General features: G+C 36.8%; 1 protein-coding gene across 5 annotated transcripts in view; it reads right to left on the reverse strand.

Moving 5' to 3' along the window:
- RAPGEF6 (Rap guanine nucleotide exchange factor 6) overlaps window positions 1-22,080 on the reverse strand; it is a 200,153-nt gene that overhangs the window by 85,578 nt on the left and 92,495 nt on the right. Inside the window, exon 1 of one of the 5 annotated variants that reach the window (XM_060765251.2) lies at window positions 7,991-8,892. The exons of the other annotated variants lie outside the window; for them this stretch is intronic. Within the exon in view, the coding sequence (XP_060621234.2) occupies window positions 7,991-8,164 (174 nt within the window). The 5' untranslated portion in view covers window positions 8,165-8,892. Of the gene's footprint in view, window positions 1-7,990; window positions 8,893-22,080 lie in introns of those variants that run through there. 5 annotated transcript variants of the gene reach the window in all.

Consider the following 22,080-nt stretch of genomic DNA (forward strand, 5'->3'; position numbering starts at 1 on the left):
GCAGAGTAACGACTTTTTTTCTAAAAGACGATTACGGAAGTAATCAAAAATAATAACAAGCTCAAGGAAAGATAGATTAGTATAAAAACAGAAACAAAACAGCTTAACCTTCTAACTTGTTTCATAACCAGGTATATATTCACACAGACAACATCCATAGACAATCAAAAATAGTAACAAGGAAAGAGAGAAAAATAGAAACAAAACAACCTATCCTTCCAACCTTCTCCTTAGCCGGGCACATATACACACATACAACACCCATAGATAAGCAAAATGGCAACGCAAAGCACTAAAGGGAAAGGCACTCCTCTAACAAAGACACAGAATCTAACAAAGAAAGACTCATTGACAGAAGAGAACACCCTCACCCAGATACTGGCAGAGATCATAAAAATCTCAGCCAAACAAGATACCCAACACAAAGAACTGCAGGATGAAATCAAGAATATGAAGGCAGACCTCAAAAAAGACATGAACAAGCTACAAGAAGACCTAGATAAAATGAAAAAAGAGAACCAAAAAATCGTGAGTGACCAAGGAAAGGTGGAAAATAAAATACAGAAATTGGAAAATATTACACAAAAAATAGAACTACAGACGGAATTGATTGAGAATAGAGAGCTGGAATACCAGCTGAGAATAAGAAATCTAGAAGAGACTAAAGAAGAGAATGTGAAACAAATAATGATTGAGCTGCTGGCAGACTTAATGGACGTCAGCACCGAAATCATAGGAAACGACGTTGACAGAGTATACCGTGTGACTACCGGGTACGCAAAAAAACATAAAACAGCAAGGGATGTGGTCATATCATTCTGTCGAAAGAGTACCAGGGATGAGATCCTGAAGGAAAATGCAAAGAAAACTGTATTCTACAAGGAGAAAAAAATAATTATAATGAAGGAGATCACGCAACAGACCCTCGCAAAGAGAAGAAGATACGCCTTCCTTACAGAAGAATTAAGAAAAATGAAAATAAAATTTAAATGGGAAAGAACTGAAGGGATCTCAGTCACGCTAAACGAAAAAAGATACTGGCTAAATTCCGAAGAAAAAGCAAAACTCTTCTACAAGGATCATATTAAAGCCAAACCACACGAAACATCGCAAAGGAATTTCCACACCAAATTGAAAGAGAAGGAAAAAAAGAAACCAGAAAGCTCAGAGACGACTTCTGAAAGCAAAGATGACAAAGTAGAGGACATAGATGAAGAAGAAGAAGAAGGACAATGTAAAGAAGGGACCCCATGGATAAGCAAGGATGAAAGAGGAAACAAAAGATTCAGGGAGTTTTCGCCAGAGAACTATCAATTAATCCCACCAGAAATCTTGCAATGGGAGATGACCGAAAATACTAATGAGTAAAGATCTCAAAATATACACAAATAATATCAACGGGCTTAACTCACCCAACAAACGCAAAAAGGTCTTCAATTTCTTAAAACAAAAAAATTTGGATCTGATTGCCTTACAAGAGACACACATCTCAAGTAGACATACAAAACACCTGATAAACAAGAAAATCGGAAAAGAATTCTGGGCATCCAACAGTAGGAAGAAAAAGGGAGTAGTGATATATGCGAAGGACTGGCTGAATGCGGTACAAGCCTTTAAAGATATGGAAGGGAGGTATGTGGGAATTCTTATTGAAATAAACAATCAAAAATGGTTAATTTGCAACATTTATTCCCCAAATGGTGCTAAGGGTAAATTTATAAGAGAATTAAAGAAGGAGATCAACAATCAGAGCTGGGATGAATTAATAATATTGGGGGATTTCAACGGGGTGGTAGACATCCATTTAGACAAAACCAACAAGAAAACTAAAGATGGGAGTAAAAGAAGCAAAACAAGTCAGCTACCTAAAATATTCATTCAGCAATTAGAAAGTCTAAATTTAAGGGACGCATGGAGACAGCACAAAGGGAACACGAGAGACTATACTTTTTACTCCGGGAGGCACCTTACGTGGTCGAGAATCGACATGGTATGGGCAACTAATTCCCTAAACCTAAAAATCAAAAAAATAGACATTCTGGCCAGGACCTTTTCAGATCACTGCGCAATAGAGATGGTAATTAAAGGTAGAAGCACTAGATACAGATGGAAACTAAAAGATTACCTATTAAATAATGAGAAGGATATTGATAGGAATAGGACCTTATTGCGAGAGTATTTAGACTTAAATAAAGGGGAAGAAACATCGAAATGTACACAATGGGAGGCAATGAAAGCCGTCATGAGGGGTTACCCCATGCAGCAAGATGCAATACACAAAAAGAATAGAAACAAAGAAATGAAAGAAATATTAGATAAATTAACAGAAAATGAAAATCTATTAAAGCAAAACCCTAGAGACATAAAAAGATCACTTATCATATCGGCTCTTAATAAACAATTACAACTATTACAAAACGAAAAGATAGAAAAACAGATGAAATTCACAAGGGTGCACCATTTTCAAAATGCGAACAAAATCGGCAAGTGGTTGGCAAATAAGATAAAAAAGCGAAAGCAAAATCAATTGATAACAAAAATACAAATTGAAGGGAAAGCCTACACAGAAGACACCAACATCGCGAATGAGTTCCTCAAATTCTATAAAAACCTATATAAGGGCACAGAAGTAAGTAAAGAAAAAATAACCAAATATATTTGTGAATTAAATATGGCAAAGCTTACAGATAAACAGAGAGAAACTCTAAATGGGAGAATCTCAATGGCCGAGATTGACAGAGCCATTAGAAAATTAAAAAATAATAAGGCGCCGGGACCAGATGGCTTCACAGCCATCTATTATAAAACCTTTCAAACTGAATTAAGCCCTTTATTCCAAGAGATTGCAAATGGCATATTAGAAGAAGGAATCATACCAAAGTCTTGGGAAAAAGCAAACATAGTCTTAATTCACAAAGAAAATACAGAAACAACTGAAATTAAAAACTACCGCCCGATATCTCTCCTAAATAATGATTATAAAATCTTTGCCATAATTATGGCGGAGAGACTAAAAGAATTCTTAAAAAATTGGATATCTAAAGAACAATCTGGCTTTCTACCCAACCGGCAAATAAAAGACAACACTAGGGTACTAATCAATATACTCGAATATTATGAAAAACATACTGAAAAGGAATTGGCTTTACTCTTTGTCGATGCGGAAAAAGCATTCGACAAGGTAAATTGGAGCTATTTAAAATTATTAGTTAAAGAGCTGGATATGGGCTTCCACTTCGAAAACACAATCAATGCAATTTATCAAAAACAAGAAGCCACATTAGTAATCAATGGACAGGAAACCAAAAACCCGATCCAAATCCACCAGGGAACTAGGCAAGGGTGTCCGTTATCACCCTTGTTATTTATATTAATAATGGAAACTCTTGTGAGAAATATAAATGGTGATCCGAATCTAAAAGGGCCCAAGATACTAAAGCAACAATACAAATTAAAAACATATGCGGACGATGTGGTGTGCTTTATCGAAGATCCCAAAATCAATATTAGAGACTGGCTAAAGAAAATTGAAGAGTTCGGGGCTCTTGCGGGCTTTAAACTAAATAAACAGAAAACCAAATTGTTAGCCAAAAATATGGATGAAAAGGCCAAAGATACATTACAAAAAACATCAGAAATCCAAATTGTATCCAAAATAAAATACTTAGGAATCCAGGTCACCAAAAGTAACGCTGCATTGATAAAAAATAACTATGAAATATTATGGAAAAAAATTCAAAAAGATCTGGCGAAATGGGGCAATCAAAACCACTCCTTTCTAGGCAGAATTTCATTAATTAAAATGATAGTGCTACCGCAATTACTCTTTTTATTCCAGACTTTACCGGTGATTCGAAATAATTTTCTATTCAAAAAATGGAATTCCGATATAACAAGATTTATTTGGGAAAATAAGAAACCGAGAGTGAGCTTTAAAGTTCTGTCGGATGACAAAAAAAGAGGGGGCCTCGGTCTACCAGACCTAAAAATCTATTATGAGGCGTGTAACCTAGTAGCAGTTAAGGATTGGACAAAATTAAAAAACGAACATATACTAACATTAGAAGGCCACGACCTTAGAGCCGGATGGCATAGTTATATCTGGTATGACCGAAGAAAGATAGAAAAAAATTTTACAAATCATATGATAAGAGCTGCCTTAATTAAAACGTGGGACAAATACAAAAATAGACTTTTCAGATATACACCGCTTTGGATCTCTACATTCGAAGCCAAACACAAAAAAGAATTGGGGGCAGAAAGCTGGCCAACTTATCAACAACTGCTTAAGAAAAATGACAAGGGAAATCTGGAAATAATTTCATATGAGGACTTTAAAAAAATATATCCGAAATTTACATGGTTAAATTATTATCAGATACGGGAAGGCTACAAGGAAGACAACAAATTAGGTTTTGAACAAAAAAAGGGTTTATGGGAGGTTATTATGGAGAAGGAAAAAAAATTAATAAAGCTACTGTACAAACAATTACAAACATGGAATACAGAAGAAGAACAAATTAAAGAATGCCAAATAAATTGGGCGAAGGATCTAGGGTACAATATCATGGTAAACCAGTGGGAAGAAATTTGGTCTACAAAAATTAGATATACTGCAGCCAGCGATATTAAAGAAAATTGGTTTAAAATGTTTTACCGCTGGCATTATACACCTGAAAAAATAGCTAAATTTAAAAAAAATCAATTCTCCTCAGACAAATGCTGGAAATGTGGAAAAAAGACGGGTACTTTTTTCCACCAATGGTGGAGGTGTGAGAAAATTCAAAAATTTTGGAGTAGAGTACACAAGGCAACTCAAAAAATAATCAACACAACTTTCCCAAGAGCCCCAGAAACTTATTTATTAGGCATACATAAGATAGCTAATCTGAATAAAAACCAAGATAAAATATTATTCCTACTGGGCACAGCGGCTAGATTAGTTACAGCAAAAAAATGGAAAATAAAAGAAACACCAACCCAAGAAGAATGGATTGCAAAAGCTTTCGATATTATACAAATGGACAATTTATCACAAAGAATTAATGGAGTGAAAAAGAAAACAGACTGGACAGGCTTTAAAGACTATTTAAAATCAAAAGATATACCCATAACAATTGACCTGACGAATTTTTAGAAATAAAAGGAAGGCATGGAATTCAACCTTATCAGCAACAAGATATGAGAATGCAAGGACTTCGAGGTGAAGATCAGCACTCTTGGAAGACCAGGGGAAGTCAATGCACAGAAGAAGACGGTGAAGGGCCCCCTGCCCTTATTTTTTTTTTTTTTTTTTTTTTTTTTTTTCACCCCCATCCTGCACCTCTCCCCCCCCCCCCCACTCCTATTTAAACCTCTCCCCCCTGCCACCCCTCCCACACTCACCCTCCCCCGACATCCTTTCTATCCTATGGTGGTTGGATTTGTAAAACTAATAAAGAATATATTTCAAAAAAAATAAAACACAGACATGTGCCTTTCACCTTAAGAACAGACAAGCATCCTGAGCTCTGAGGATCACCTGGGAAGGAATCCCACTGGAGCATTGCAGCACACCCAAATACCTGGGAGTCACTCTGGACCGTTCTCTGACCTACAAGCAGCACTGCCTGAACATCAAACAAAAAGTGGGTGCTAGAAACAATATCATACGAAAGCAGACTGGCACAACCTGGGGATCACAACCAGATACAGTGAAGACATCTGCCCTTGCGCTATGCTACTCTGCTGCTGAGTACGCATGCCCAGTGTGGAACACATCTCACCACACTAAAACAGTGGATGTGGCTCTTAATGAGACATGCCGCATTATTATGGGGTGTCTGCGCCCTACACCACTGGAGAAATTACACTGCTTAGCCGGTATTGCACCACCTGACATCCGCCGGGAAGTTGCAGCCAATAGTGAAAGGACCAAGGCAGAGACATCTCCGGCTCATCCCTTGTTTGGGTATCAGCCAGCACGTCAACGACTTAAATCAAGAAATAGTTTTCTTAGATCTACAGAGACACTCGCTAGAACACCTCAGCAAGCGAGAGTCCAAAAGTGGCAGGCTCAAACCCAGCACCTCAATCCGTGGGTGATACCAGATGAGAGACTCCCCCCCCTGGGCACACAGAAGATTGGGCGACTTGGAAGCCGCTGAACAGACTGCGCTCTGGCACCATGAGATGCAGAGCCAATCTTAAGAAATGGGGCTACAAAGTTGAATCTACAACATGCGAGTGTGGAGAAGAGCAAACAACTGACCACCTGCTGCAATGCAACCTGAGCCCTGCCACATGCACGATGGCGGACCTTCTTGCGGCAACACCAGAGGCACTCCAAGTGGCCAGATACTGGTCAAAGGACATTTAATCAGCTATCAAGTTTGCAAAATTTGTGGGGTTTTTTTAATCTGTTTGTTTGTTTTGTTCTGTTAGAAATGTAATACAATGTTCTGGTTGCGGATGACACGATAAATAAATACCACATAGCCAAATCTTTGTGGAAGAACATTCATCAACATATTTAATGAGAAGAACCACCTCTTTTTATAAAATTGTGCCAAATAAATTACTATTCTTATTTAAATATAAAGTCAAGAAAGTCAATGGGAGAAGTGTAAAACAAAATGCAGAAACAAAAATTTTTTTGGAGAGCATCAGGGTATCTTAATGCTTCCCCAAAAATGTTCATCTATAACAGTGGTTCTCAACGTGGGGTCCCCAGATGTTTTTGGCCTTCAACCCCCAGAAATCCTAACAGCTGCTAAACTGGATTTCTGGGAATTGTAGGCCAAAAACATCTGGGGACCCCAGGTTGAGAACCACTGATCTATAAGAATCTGAATCTGAGCAACTAGGCCTAGACTGTAAACCAAGTACAGACTGTAGCTATGGCTATCATAATGGTACAGAGTACCCCACTTAGCAAGGAAACAACAGCATAGTGTAAGCACTCAAAGCATCTAGTATTACAGGGCCACCTGACGTTTAATCCCAGTGAATAGAATGGGTACTACTTTCCTAGACAAGCCCCATGAAAAAAGGGACTAACAGCTGTCCTGATGCTATTTGATTTCCTGAGAAAGAGAAATACAGCAATTCTATCTTAACCATATGTCTTTTTTTCTCTTTTCTTGCCTTACTTTGAAGACAGGGAATGAGCACAAACACATACATGTGTAGGTTGTTCCTGGCAGCTGTCTTTTATAGTAAAGTAATTGCAGTGTTCTGACAGGCATTGAGTTCAGGGAAGATCACTAGGGGGAGACAGGAACAGGGTAGTAGAGAAGGCTAAGAGCAGAACATCTCGGTAGAGAAGGTAAGAATCTTCTGAAATGACGTATTTACAAAGTTGCCAAAGAATATGGTTCACTTTTTGCCTGACATTCAAAATGATGCTATATAAACCATAATGAGTATCCAAAATTGCCACCAGGTTTTAAGGGAACATTTGTTATCTTAATATATGAATGTGTTTGGCCTGTTACTAGAAGAATACTAGACACACTGTCTAACTTAGAACTTTAACCTATAAGCAATGGCTTAATTGCAGTCCCTCACAACCAGAAAACCTCCAGAAAACACTAGCAATTAGTTAAGTATTAAATGATACATATATGAAGGTTTCATTTTAAAGAAAAGGAAAATAAGAGTATCAAAACTATGTTTTTTTTACAGAGAACTGCTTCTTATACTGTAATATTCCTAACTAATCAAAGATGTTTTCTTCAAGTTATTATCAATTTTACTAACATTGAAAAAAGAGAAAACTATTGTGACAATTTTCTGCTTCAACAGAAACTAGCCAAATACTTCAAAAACGGATGCACACTGTGTTTCTCTTGCACATAATGAATCATCATGGGATTACAAATATATAGTAAGAGACTCGGAAAACCAGAAGCAAACTAACAGGAAAGATATTTCAGAAAGTTTTTAAACAAGATATATTTTTACATTTTTCAGTTGAAGGAAAACCTACATACTGTAAATTCTTACTTACTTTAGAGGCCCATGGTTGCAGACAGTTGGCATAACAGCGAACAAGAAAAGCCATTTCCTGGGTTGAAGAGGAAAGTTCCCACTTGCAAGCAAAAGCCACAGACAATAAATTAAGTAAGATCCTGAAAAGATTCTCCTTACAAAGCATAAACCAAAGAAATTGATCTTCGGGCATAAAATTATGCAGATTTTATTTTCACAGTAGTTATGACTATAGCTCCTCCAGCAGCTTTCAGTGTTGTAAAAAAGTCCAGTTTCATCAAGCACATAACAGCATACATTAAAAAGAACACAGTGGTGCTTCTTACTGAAATACAAATCTCAATAGGTTTCCCAAACGGAATATGCAGAGCTAGAAAAAAATTGAGATGAGACTAAAAATTGATTACAACAGTCCATTAGAAGGTAGGTACCGAATTCCTGTTCAAGAATTTTCCGACTTGAAGGCACTGTTAAAGCTGGCTAATTTTCAGATTCCCTTTTCCACATCTTCGTATTGAGTTGTAAAGATTCTTCTTAAGTAGACTGAGGAAGCCTTCATATCAAAGTTTCATCTTTATACTCCTGCATGCTATGATTGCAAGCCTGAATGTATGCAGAGCCAGAATCTTCAAGAAAAATATGCATGCTAGCGCACGCACACACACACACACACACTTAAGAGGTTTGCACTAGAGAACTGCTCAAATCCTCTGCAATCAAAATCATTTCTCCCACCCCCAATGCAGACTTTAAAATGCTGCAGTGTAGCTTAGAATTCTAAAGCATCAGCCAGAAACAAGAATTAATCCAAACCCAAAATGTACCAATTAAAACATTTCTAATGCATTGCAAAATGCAACACCCACAGCAAGACTGAATGTTCGAGTCCTAATTCCTACTATCTTTGCTCGTTTCTCAGCAGCTCCCTCAGGAGAAGCTCTCATCGATTGGATGCTCCGCAGCAAGATGAAATATCTAATAAGGAGGAGAGAGAGTGGGAGGGGAATGGAGCTAAAAGGATGACATCACCTGTATAGAAAGCCTTTAGAAACTGCATTAGATCAATTGGCTACTGTATCTGCAGATGCAGCCAGAGCATCTTTATTGACCTAGTATAAACACACCTCTTTACAACAACAATTCAGCAAAACATACTCTATGATGCATTTCATATTGCTTCACTGATCTGACATTACACACAATTCCTTTGGGTGGGTTGTTTTACCACCTACTCTTGAAATCTGTGTGTCTGTTCACGTGTTTTTTTTAAGGAGAATTATGAACAAAGCATATCTTCTGTCACTGCAATTAACACAGGTTCTTCATTATACCTCCACAGATCTTGCATGTCCAAAGCCTTTTGCAGCATGTTCACTCAACAGACTATAAACTTCTTTGCTAAATCTATACCCCTTGGGAAAAAGCCCAGGAATTTTAAATTGTTAGTTTGTAAAATCATATTACATCAAAGCACAATGCATACATGGTGTTGCATACACATTCTGCATTGTTAACAAGACTTTGAAACTTTGCGTATTAACAATAAACAAGGAAACATATTATCTGTGTTCTATATCAAAGATCCAGAATCAGAGGAGTGCCTCTTTAAATGACAAAATCTAAGATGGATGAGTGAAGGGATGATGCAGATTTTCTGTACAGCTCACATTAAGGTCAAGGGGAAAACCTTCACCGTGGTCTCAAAAAAGAGCAGAGTTTCCCCTTTTCTGGAACAAGTCGCTCTCAATATTCCTGGTTGAAACACGATATCCAGGTCCACCTCATTAGCTGAACTTTCTGTTCAATTTTCTTCTATATCAATAAGCTCTTACTTTTGCAAGAGCTAATACCTATGCATTGTGGCACACATGCCCCTGTCAAATAGAACCTCAAGTAAAAAACACTAAATCAGGTAAAATCATGCCCAAAATCTTGAATTTCTCTAATTGTACACAAAAAATGTGGACTGACATTGTTTTTGTAACCAAAGTAAATAATGTCATGGTTAAACATGATTGAGGCATTTGGGTAGCAGGCTTAACAAATAATCACAATGATTTGTGAGAACTGATAAGGGACAGGCTTTGGACTGGAACTCTTGATGCTGAACTGGACTTGGAAGGACGGGATACAAATGTTTGAAATAAATAAATGTTTGAAACTGACTGGAAGCAGAAATTACCAGAACTGTAATTGGGCCAGTGATGCATTAAACACAAACAGCAGTAGAAAGATCCAAAATCAATATCAACTGTATTCTTCCACTGATAGTACAGTGTCTATCAAGAGAACCAGAAGGAGTTCTCCTTCTCCCTGCAACCCCCCCCCCCCCCCCCAGTACTTTCAAGATATGCTCCAAAGACCAATGGCAGTGAAGTCCTACCGCCACCAAGAAGAGTCCACTAGTGAAAAGCTGGGTTCCCACTCATAAGAAAAGCCTTTTGAAAGTTTCAATATCTACCAATGGAAAAAAAATATTTTTAAAGGATTCCTATCCAGTGGTGATTTTTTTTCGGGTTTCCTGTTCTTTGCTTAACTTTCTGAAACGATGATCCAGAGTATCAGAAGACCCTCAAGAACACCATAAAGGAGGATAGATTGCTGAAAAAAATGTCCTCTAACTGACCCCAGCTCCCTTCCACTGAAAAAGGCTCTGCTGTATGAATGGAAGTATACTATAGGACAAAACCAATTGATACGTTTGTCTGTAATATTTCCATTTTATAGCTTATTCTATTAATCTTCGGTGTTCAAACTTGATTTAATACATTTGTTCTCAGAAAGAAGGCAAGTCCCACTACTGTTGCTACATCATTTAAATTATTAATATAATGCTTCTCTAAAGTATATGAGGATAAACTCCAAGCAGAGAGCTATGTTTCCAATGAAGAAATCTGGTCTTAAGTAATCTTCATGTGATCTAGTTTGTTTTAGTATGAATAAGACTGTTACGTGTAAGTTCAATTAAGCTTCTTCCTTTGTCTGAATGCTAGCAAACACATTCTGTAGTTCAAGTAAGCTAGAGATACATTAATCTTACATTAGCCTTTTAAAATGGCTGGGATGTGCATAAAAATCCACACTTCAAAAGCTTTGGTACACAAGCAATATTTCATAACTACTGTAGACACAAGCTAAGTAATAGGAAGAAATATTCTACTTCCTTCTAGGTTTCCCTTTAAATGAAGATGACATCATTTTCTTTCCTTTTCCTACAAATCAGACTGCAGCTACAGCAGCTCCCTAGAGAACTGTATCCAAGACCCTACATGCAATCGTGCCAGCCTAACAGCTATGTGTAAAGGAGAAAACTGACCTAATTCTATGCTGGCCTGGCATCTTTTTAAAATGACATTTCTTAATGACATTGTGACATAAGTTTCTCAATAAATTATTTGTTGCAGACTTGTCTGCAGCAGACTAAAGTGTATTTCACCATGACAATAACCAAAGCATGATTTTAAATCCAATATGGAGTTAAGGATTATACCAAGGGGAAACTATAAACCATTTTAATAAAAAAAAAAATGAAATCACATTTTTCTTGTACTAAACATGTTTTTGAAATAACCTATTAACATATTTAAGTAAGAAGGGGAAAGAACAGGATGATAGAAATCAAACAAGAGGGATTTTTTCTTTTTGCATTAATTTTCAACAGGACTAAATAATTATCCTGTTGAAATGTACATTTATACACAATTATCCAATATTATTCGCATGCCATACATTACTAACGTCATTGGACTTCTGGTCAAGCTATTTTCCTTTTCAATGTAAGTTCAAGAAATACAATTTATCCCTCATTTGTGCACTAAAGATCACAACAATTAAATCCCCCAAAGTACAACATGTGGCGAAGCAACTACTAGGTAAAGTGCCAAAGCATCAGCCAGCAGGTTATTTATATTATACTGTATGAGGTAGGATGGCTTCAATAAATGCTCAATAAAGGGTTCAAATAGGAGCTGAAAACCTGAAAAATGCTCAGTAGTTGACAGGTAGTATGTCACATTACAAAGCACCATTAAAAAACATTTATAGCTTGGCAAGCAGAACATCAAACATTTTAGTAAGAAAATAGGTTACCAAGAGTACCATATCTAAGTGGTTGAAATGTATTGAAATTTTTATTGACGAAAGGGCAGAATCTGGCTGCCCTCTATGCTGCACTGAGTTTTGTGATTTTATTCACACACATACACACAGACAGACATTTTTAAAAAATAAGTCCCCAAAAAGATTAGATAAGCACATCCTGGGTTTTTAAAAAATGAAATGCTATTCTTGAATCTTTGTACACTGAAAGTAGTGGCAATTCTTATGAATGATCCTCATTTATTCTCCACAGTAACATTACTTTCTGACAATAAACAGCCAATATACAATAGTTTTAAGAGAAGCATACTACTTTGCTGTAGAAAAATCCTACCAAAAGGAACAGCAAGATTCAAGAGCTGTATGAATACATAAGCCATCCTAAGGGAGGCAAAAGAGGAAGGAGGGGAGAGAAGGGGAGGGGAGGAAGCTGGGAGGGGAGTGTAAGAGAGAGGCTGTCACTAGGACTAAAATGATGTAAGCTTCTAAAATTAGAATCAGCAATACAGAAGGAACAATAAAAAGGCACCACAGATTCAATTTCCTTGTAAGCTCTGTAGCTGCTTTTCTTCTTCAGATAACGTGCTATACATGAAAAGGTCATTTCCCATTTAGAGCATCTGACGTTTATATTTTTACAAAACTAATCTCAAATGTATATGAGTAGCATTCATTGCTGGTTCAAGCATGCCTTATTCATATGTTAACTCTGTCCATGTGCAATATAATGAACAGAAAGGGCCATCCCAGTGTAAGCTTGCAATGACAAAATGCCTGGCTTCCTTTAAACATCGTCAATAATTAAATTTACATTACATTAAAATATTAATTCAAAATTGGAAAGGCTGTCTTAACAGTAAGAGTAACATAAAGGAGGAAAATATTATGGACTGCAGTGTTTTTACTCCTTGTCAGGAGAGGGTGGAGCAAAGGTTGTTAGTAAAGGGTGGGAGGGTGGGGTGGGGGGGGGGGGTGAAAAGATTCTGCACATAATGTAATGTAATATAACATATTTTTTTCAAAACAAAACATACTGTATACAATGCTATGGGGTTATTTATTTATTTATTTATTTATTTACTATATTTTTACCCCACTCTATTTCACCCCAAAGGAGACTCAGAGCAGCTTCCAAATTGGCAGTAATTCAATGCTGAATAAAACATAAACACAGAAATACAACATACACACACATAAACAACAGTAAAAATTAAAAATCATAGCATATTTATTTATTATTTATTTCGGGCTTTATACCCCATCCTATCTCAACCTCCACAGAGGGACTCAGGACAGCTATATCAATACATTAAACTTTAAAACATAAAATGAAAAATTATGACACCCTTTTGTGACTTTTGGCCCTCCCTGCAAGTCATATTAGAATATAGAGAGACATACCAATATATCACTTTTACAACATCAGTCCCTATTTATCAATGTTTTGGCTAAAGCTGAGGCAAAGGAGCGTTTTTTCATTTATTTACTTTGTTTCTCCCACAAAGGGACTCAAGGCAGCTAATAGCAAACATGACACAAAACAAATAAAAAAAATCAAATGCATATAAATATGAATATAAAAATTAAAAAACAATTGAATATTTGTGTCATGAAGCATAACATTAAAATAAGCTATTAAAATACAATTAAAATTGCAGTTAAAATGACTACTTTCTGGAACACTGTACATTACTCCTGTCATGCACAGGTGATCATTCCCAATTACCTCTTTGTGATGGTTTCACTATGCAACTGTTAAGATGGCACATCAAATGGTCTCTTCATTTGACACTGAACAATGAACAAACTATCTCTGAAGATATCTGTCATCACAGAATCTGTCTGATATGGAAAATTGATATAATATTGGCTTGCAATATTATACTAATGTTGTTGTTAATTGTCATCAAGTAGCCTTTAATGTATAGTTATCCTATGTATAAGAGATCTCCAAATCACCCTGCTATAAACAGTTGTACTTCGTTCCTGCAAACTGAAGGCCGCTGCTTCAGTCAATCTAATTGTAATATGGTCTTCTTCTTTTTGTAGTGCATTCTACTTTATCAAACATTATTGCCTTTTCTAAAGCTTTAGCACAATATTTTCAAAACTTACAGTGGGGTATATTGCAATGTGGTGCTAACAGAGTGAATCTGGGGCAGGTCAATCTTAAATGCAACCAATTTATTTTACTGATTTAGACAAATGCTACATATGGTATCTTATATTGATGATGGAGTGCAAACATGTGCAGGGCCAGATTCAAGCCGTTTCTGAAGAGCTTTAAGTAACATATAGTTCAGTCAATGCTTTTAGGTGCATCCTTAGGAAGCTGTATTAAGTGGATTGTGTCCACCTACACTATGCTTTCATCAAGTATATATGTTACTACACAGGCTTCTAATAATAGAACATTTGTCAAACTGCATAGCAAATGTTATTCTCCAAACAATAATGTCAATGTGCCATTCAACTTTATTAAAAGGATTATACACATGTTACTTTGTGTATGCACTGAACTTTATTTCTCTGTCAAACTCAAGACACAGGGAAAATAACGTAAAATCAAGAAGATATACGTGAGTTTCCTTTTGGAACGCTTTCATGCAGGTAATAATTGAAACATAAACAGCAATTCAATAGTTATTTTCCCTCTCTAATATAAATACAGGTGAATTGGATTTTTTTAAACTTACTGATGATTAACTTAAAAAACATTGCCCTCTTTGTACTAACAATCTTTGTTTAGTTGTGTACTAAGTTATTTTCCTCAGTGTGAAAAGTCAGCTAATCTAATGATGACAATGAAACTTTCATTGGAAAAAAATTATGATGGGCAGTTTCAAGAAAATCTGTATATAAAAGAACACCGGAGGCTGACTTATCAGCTTTGGCCACAGGTCCCAAGGATTTCAGGCCAGATTCTTTCTTATCCTTTCCTTGTATTCTGTCTCGGATGTTTCCGTTGCAATATGAAAACAGGAAACAAGGGTGTAAGCGAAAACATTTCAAACCAAGGCATTATACTTCATTAGAGATTTACTAGTTTACTCACACTGCATATAAAAGCACAAGTTCTGGCTGCATGGTAATGTTAGGCTGATTAAGCTAAAAGTTATTATTTATATTCACCATTTACTGTTTCATTCTTGCTGCATTTGAAAAATATACATAATTTGAGGAGCAGGATAAAAGAAGGAACATGATAGATTCTTGGGAAGTAGAAATTATCTTCCCAAATGGAAATCTTTTACATTTATTCCTATCCTAAATACATTTTGTGTATGTAGTTATGCGTCTTCAAGTTTCCTGTTGATTTATGGTAACCCCATGGCATTTCACGGCATTTTCTTAGGCAAGAAATATTGGTTTTCCCAGTTCCTTGCTCTGAAATATAGCTTTTGGTATTTCTTAGAAGTTCCTTATCCAAATACTATATCCAGGCCTAACCTTGTTCAGCTTTCAGGATCAGATGGAATTTTGTGCCTTCAGGATATTTAGGCCCTTCAAATATAATCTATATGTCATAAATAGGTCGTACTGATTTCAGTAAGAGATAGACTAGTGTGTATTTTTAAACTGCTACTTCTAATTAAAATTTATTCTCCTCTAATTATTATTTAATTAACTAGGTCTTGAATCAAAAATTATAAGCCTTTCTGATCTATCTTGCAAAAGTAGGTCATATGCTGGCAAAAAGATTTTCATAAGAGAAATTCAAAAGAAGAAGCTTTTCCTAACACAAAGATGCAGTACTGGATTCCATACTCGTGATACACTTGTTAAAAGTGCAGGATCCCTTGCAGGTCAATATATAGTGTCATTAAAAATGCTGGAAGTATTCTTCTACTATTGTTGTCTGTCTTCAAGTCATTTACAATATAAGACAACTCCAATGTGAATAGGATTGCCTAAGACCACCCAGTGAGTTTCCATAGCCAAACGGGGATTCACACTCCGATATCCAAAGTCATTGTCTAACACTCAAGCCACTTACACAATGCTCATGTTGCTTTATCAACAGTATAAAACTATACTCCCCACTCCCCCAACACCACATGTTGCCACTTATGTCTGCTTCATATATGTGCTTTGGGGAATTTGCCTACCAATAAGTGTTTGGAATACATAGTAAATATTTGGTTTTTATCCTTTCATGGTAAATAGTTGAATATGTTTGAATGATTCTGATGATAATAATAATAATAATAATAATAATAATAATAATAATAATCTCTAACTGATTTCCTGGAGTGGAGTCTCTTTCTCTGGAGGTTTTTAAGAGAAGGCTCATCTGCCAGGGATGCTTTTATTCTGTCTTCCTGCATAGCAGATAATTGGACTGGATAGCCCTTGTGGTGTCTTTCAATTCTATGAATCTATGATTATATTATGCATAGTAAATACAAACATTTTGAATCTTCTCAAGAATAGATCCATGGATGGCTTTTATCCACCAGCCTTAATTTTGCTTATGATTTCCACTTTAGTGGCCAAATATAGGTCTGTGTTTCTTTACCATGTTGGCAATTATACTTTAAAAGACTCCACAGTTAGTTTTAAAAAAAAATCCAGCTAGACAGAGGATTAGGAAGGGGGGTGCAAAACACTTTGGAAAAATGAACTTTTTTAAAGAGATGAATATATTCATGGTATGCAAGAAAATGACTACAGCAGTCTGCAAATTTATCAGGAGAAGATATTTTTAAAAAACAAAGACACTATGTGTTGAGAATGGATGAATATTTCAGTCAAGGAACCTGGCTATATGCCAGTTTAGATACATACTTTGCCTCAGTCAAATAAATCCTTTGTTTCAATTAGTTATATCATATTCTGTATTTGATATGCAGTTTTGGTATGCTTGCTTTTAAGCAGCTAAATGATTAGCAAGTATTGATCACATTCTTAGGTAGACAATCACAGACAGGTCCTTCTAGCTCACATTGCTAATAAAGAAATATGGATTGCATATAACAGCTAGACAATCAAAACAATAAAATGAACCACAGCATAGCCAAAAATAGACAGAAAGACAACCTTCATAAAATGGCTTTGACAGAATGCCTGATAAATTTTTAACAGGCAGAAAAAGTTTCCCATCTAACATTTGTTTTTAGAATTTCCAATAAACAGGGTCTGTCATTTTTTTAAATTAAATTGAAGATACATTTCAATATGGGTATAAGCATTAATAACAGATGAACTTGAAGGAAAAATAGCTCATTGTATTTTTCAAACGTTTATTCAAAACTATGCACATGTGAAAATAACACATCATAAGCCTTGTATAAAGTGAAAATTTTTGAATATTCTGGAGGCAGCTGTTCACTTTGCCAGTTGTATATAAGCACATACAGATACAGTAGGCTCACCTAGAGTAGAATTTTTCCTGTTGTTATAATCAACCCTACCGTCACCACCATACTTTTTTCCTCAGGTTGGGACACAAATCAGATTTTCCACTCTTCCCCAGATCAATCTTTATTCCAGTGTTTTGTGCAGACATGTTGCAACCCAATACTGAATGTCTGCATTTATCCATCTCCCTTACACCATGCTCTCGATGTCGTGGACAAGAAGTCCTACCTCAAGGGAAAACGAGAAAGGAGGTGTTGGACTAGACTCCCATAAAAAGACTTAGTTAAAAGGAGCTTTTTTTGTCAGAGACTTTGTTAACTAAGCTATGCATTGACTTGCCTAACCACCTGCACTGTATATTATATATAAATATGCTTCAAAGAAAAAAATTAGCATACTAGACTTATGCATATTCATCCAGCTGAACATGTCCTATCTCAAGGCTTTGATTTTGATGCCGCCTCTGGCATACAGAAAGTTTCCTAATTAATTAAGAACATGCATGAGTAATACTAGTTTAGAATAGACAGTATCTTGTCAGAGTGAAGGCTAAATAAATGCTGTGGTACTTTACAGGCTGATCTACAGTGATATAAACTAGAAATTGAAACAGGCAATTCCTTGTCAAGTTGCCAGTGTGCATACCCTTTCTAGTTTTTCATGCTGTTTCTATGGATGCCATTTTAAGCCTGTTATGCTCCCTTTCAGTCAGTAGTCTGGCATTTAGTCCAAGAAGCAGCTTTTCGTAATAGTTGACAACATCATTTAGCAGAATTCTATAACAGATATGACTATCAGTTCTCCACACATCCCACCAAACCAGGTCACAAGACATGAAACAAAAATTGAATCTGTCTCCTCATGCACACCACTCCTGTTAAAATGAAACCTAAAATACATTCTATTACAACATTTTGCAGCATTCCAATCCAATGCATTGTAACTCCATATGTATCAAGAACAAACAAACATCTTCTTTCCTGCCAGTAGTAAGGTAGCAAATGAAGCAGTAAATTGCAAGTTCAGAGATGGCAAACAGAGGTATATTGCTTCTCCTAGACTGTTCAGGAAATTAATTAACCACAGTGATGCCTTTCTTGCATTAACAAGGTTAAAAATCATCTTAGTGCAGCATTAATGCAAACCACAAATAAGAGATTCAAAAAATGCAAAACGTATTTGCTTAGTTTCTCCATCAAAAGCAAAATTAAACTGAAGTATTTATTAAACTGTTGATCCTGGTATAAACAAAGTGAAAAGTTCAGATAACAGAGAGTAAGGTGGATAAGAGGAGCTCTGGAGAGCTAACAAAGGTACTAAGGAGGAGGATGTTCTAACACAGGGGTCCTCAAACTTTTTGAACAGAGGGCCGGGTCACAGTCCCGCAAACTGTTGGAGGGCAGGATTATATTTCGAAAAAAACATGAATGAATTTCTATGCACTCTGCACATATATTATTTGCAGTGCAACCCCCCCCCCCCCCCCCGCAAAATCCAAAACCCAAAACCCACACTTCTTTATAAATAAAAATGTAGTGTTTGTTTGTGGTATTAACAGAACTCAAAAACCACTGGACGAATTGACACCAATTTTGGACACAAGACACCTAACAACCCAATGTATGTCCTTCACTCAAAAAATTGATTTTGTCATTTGGGATTTGTAGTTGCTGGGATTTATAGTTCACCTACAATCAAAGAGCATTCTGAACCCCACCAACGATGGAATTGAACCAAACTTTGCACATATTTCTCCCATGACCAACTGAAAATACTGGAAGGGTTTGGTGGGCAGTGTCCTTTCGTTTTGGAGTTGTAGTTCACCTACATTCAGAGATCATTGTGGATTCAAACAATGATGGATCGGGATCAAATTTGGCACAAATACTCAATATGCCCAAATGTGAACACTGGTGGAGTTTGGGAGAAAATAGAATCTTGACATTTGGGAGTTGTAGTTGCTCGGATTTATAGTTCACCAACAATCAAAGAGCATTCTGAATCCCATCAACGATGGAATTGAACCAAACTTGGCACACAGTTCTCCCATGACCAACAGAAAATACTGGAAGGTTTTGGTGGGCAGTGTCCTTTGGTTTTGGAGTTGTAGTTCACCTGCCTCCATAAATCACTGTGGACTCAATGATAGATCTGGACCAAACTTGGCACTGATATTCCATATGCCCAAATGTGAACACTGGTGGAGTTTGGGGGGAATAGAATCCAGAGATTGCTGTGAACTCATACAATGATGGATCTGGACCAAACTTGCCACTGATAATAATAATAATAATAATAATTATTATTATTATTATTATTATTATTGATGTGCCCAAATGTGTCAAACCTTTTCAGAGTGGCGCTGCGGGGCTTGTTCTCCCGGCGCGGCTAGGAGTGGAGTGGGAGACGCCTTGTGGCTGCGGAGAGCAGAGCGGCCGGAGCAGAGGGTTCCCGCTATTGGCAGAGCTGCGCCGGGTGGGCGTGGCCAGGGAACGCCGGCGTTTCCTGGCCACGCCCACCCGGCGCCGCTCCACCAATAGCGGGAAGGGAACCCTCTGCTCCGGCCGCTCTGGTCTCCAGAGGACCAACCTGGGAGGCTTCTCCCTCCCACACGAGCAGAGCGGCCGGAGCAGAGGGTTCCCGCGATTGGCGGAGCGGCGCCGGATGGGCGTGGCCAGGCCAGGTCATGCTGCGCGGGCCGGAGAAATGCCCTCTGCGGGCTTCATATGGCCCACGGACCGTAGTTTGGGGACCCCTGTTCTAACACTTTTCACAAGTTTTCTTCTTACACTGGTGATAAAAATAGGTAACTGTTCTTTTCAAATGGTAATTCTAAGAGTAAGGCATTCAAGATTGGGGACCTGAACAACTTAATGAAAACTTCTGGGGAGAAAAGTTTAGAAATCAATTATTGAAGGGTAGGCAACTGCAGCAAGGGCCAAATACTCTTTCATGTGTTGGTCAAGTGCTCTGCAAAAATACTGCATCTATGTGTATTTAAGTATATTTGAGATAAAGGGCCTTCTCAGAGCTTACTCCCAAGCATTTGAAAACTGAATGTTTTTAAAGGAAGACTTTTTAATAGAGTGCTGTACACTGAAGCTCCAATTTCAACTCCAGTATCTTGCAACCATTTGAAATAAACTGTGAGGCAGCTGCCAGTTTATTTTTTTGGAATAGTTTCCTGCCTTGTGCTTGCCCACTTCCTTTTTCCTATTCTCTGATTTCAGAGATAGTAATCAGTAGGGCTGAGATTCATGTAGCTATTCAAATTTTATTGTTCTCCACGTCCCAGCAGCTCTAGCCAGGATAAACAACAGTGAGGAACACTGGGAATTGAACAATATCTGAAAGACACCATGATTACAATCCCTGGGATACATTCACTATAAATCCAACCACTATCATCCATTAATTCATCTAACCTTTTAAAAAATAGTCCACACTAGCAGATATCACTGCATCCTAGAGCAGTGAATTCAGAATGCACTGTGTGGCATAATCCATTTATCTGTTCTGAATCTCTCCAAATTCAGTTTCCATTGAAGATTTTAGGATCTAGTATTATGAAAGAAGGAAGAAAACTTCTCTTTACATTCTTCAAACCAGACATACCTGTATTTCCTGAACCAAATAGAACCAATGTTCAAGATTTACTAATATGCTTTGAAATGCAACAGCAGCAGAATTACTCTTATCCTCTTTCTCCTGCCATGGCTTTCTAGGGACCAAAAACCTTATTTGGGTGATTTCTCAGTCCTCCTGAGATGGGATTTCAAGGATGCACAGAACAATGGAGCTGTAGGATTCCAGCAAACTATCAGAAAGTACACCACTGGACTTGATCCAAATTGCCAAGTGTTCAAGACCAGGGCTTCTTAAACTTTTGCAACTGTGACCCCTTTTAGCTTGAGAAATTTTTTATGCAACCCCAGGTACATAGGTATATAAAATAGGCATAAAAATCAACATTTACTGGTAACAAATTAGCATTTGCAAAGCTTGCTAAACAGGCTGTTTTTCTTTTTATTAAGTACAGTTGAAGCATCTTCTGCAGAGTCCACTGTAAACACTACATAACAGATTTGTGTCAATGTCTAAAAAAGCATAACTCACTATTTCAAATGTCCTTTTCTCACTGGTCTGTTATGATGATGAAATTCTTTAATTCAAAAAGCAACCATATAATGCTTGAAAGAAAGGTTAAATTCCAGTGAGGAGAATGAATTACATATAAATGACAAATCACATACCCCAGAGGTTTTTCAAGTAAAAGGTTTAGAAAAGTGGTGGTCAGAGGTTTACGGGCACAGTTGTCTTTACGGGCACAGTTGTCTGAGAAGAGCAAAAATTGCCCCCAAATTTTCTGAAGTAGCTCACCTTGGAGCTGTAGACAACTGCTCAGAGCACAACCTTTATGCATTAAATATTGCATTATCAAAAAAATCTTAATATGCATTATCTTTGATCTCTACAGTCCTTGAAAATAACGTAAATATTTACAATACAATCCCTAATGAATGTTATGATTTCACTACTTCTCCTATTTCAACTAACACATTTTACTAATTCTCATAAATCTTGTCATCTTAAAAAATATGCCAGATTTTAAAAATAGTACTAAGAAACATTTTCATAATTTAAAAAAAA

This window comes from Anolis sagrei, chromosome 2 (genome assembly GCF_037176765.1).
Source record: "Anolis sagrei isolate rAnoSag1 chromosome 2, rAnoSag1.mat, whole genome shotgun sequence".
Lineage (NCBI taxonomy): Eukaryota > Metazoa > Chordata > Lepidosauria > Squamata > Dactyloidae > Anolis > Anolis sagrei.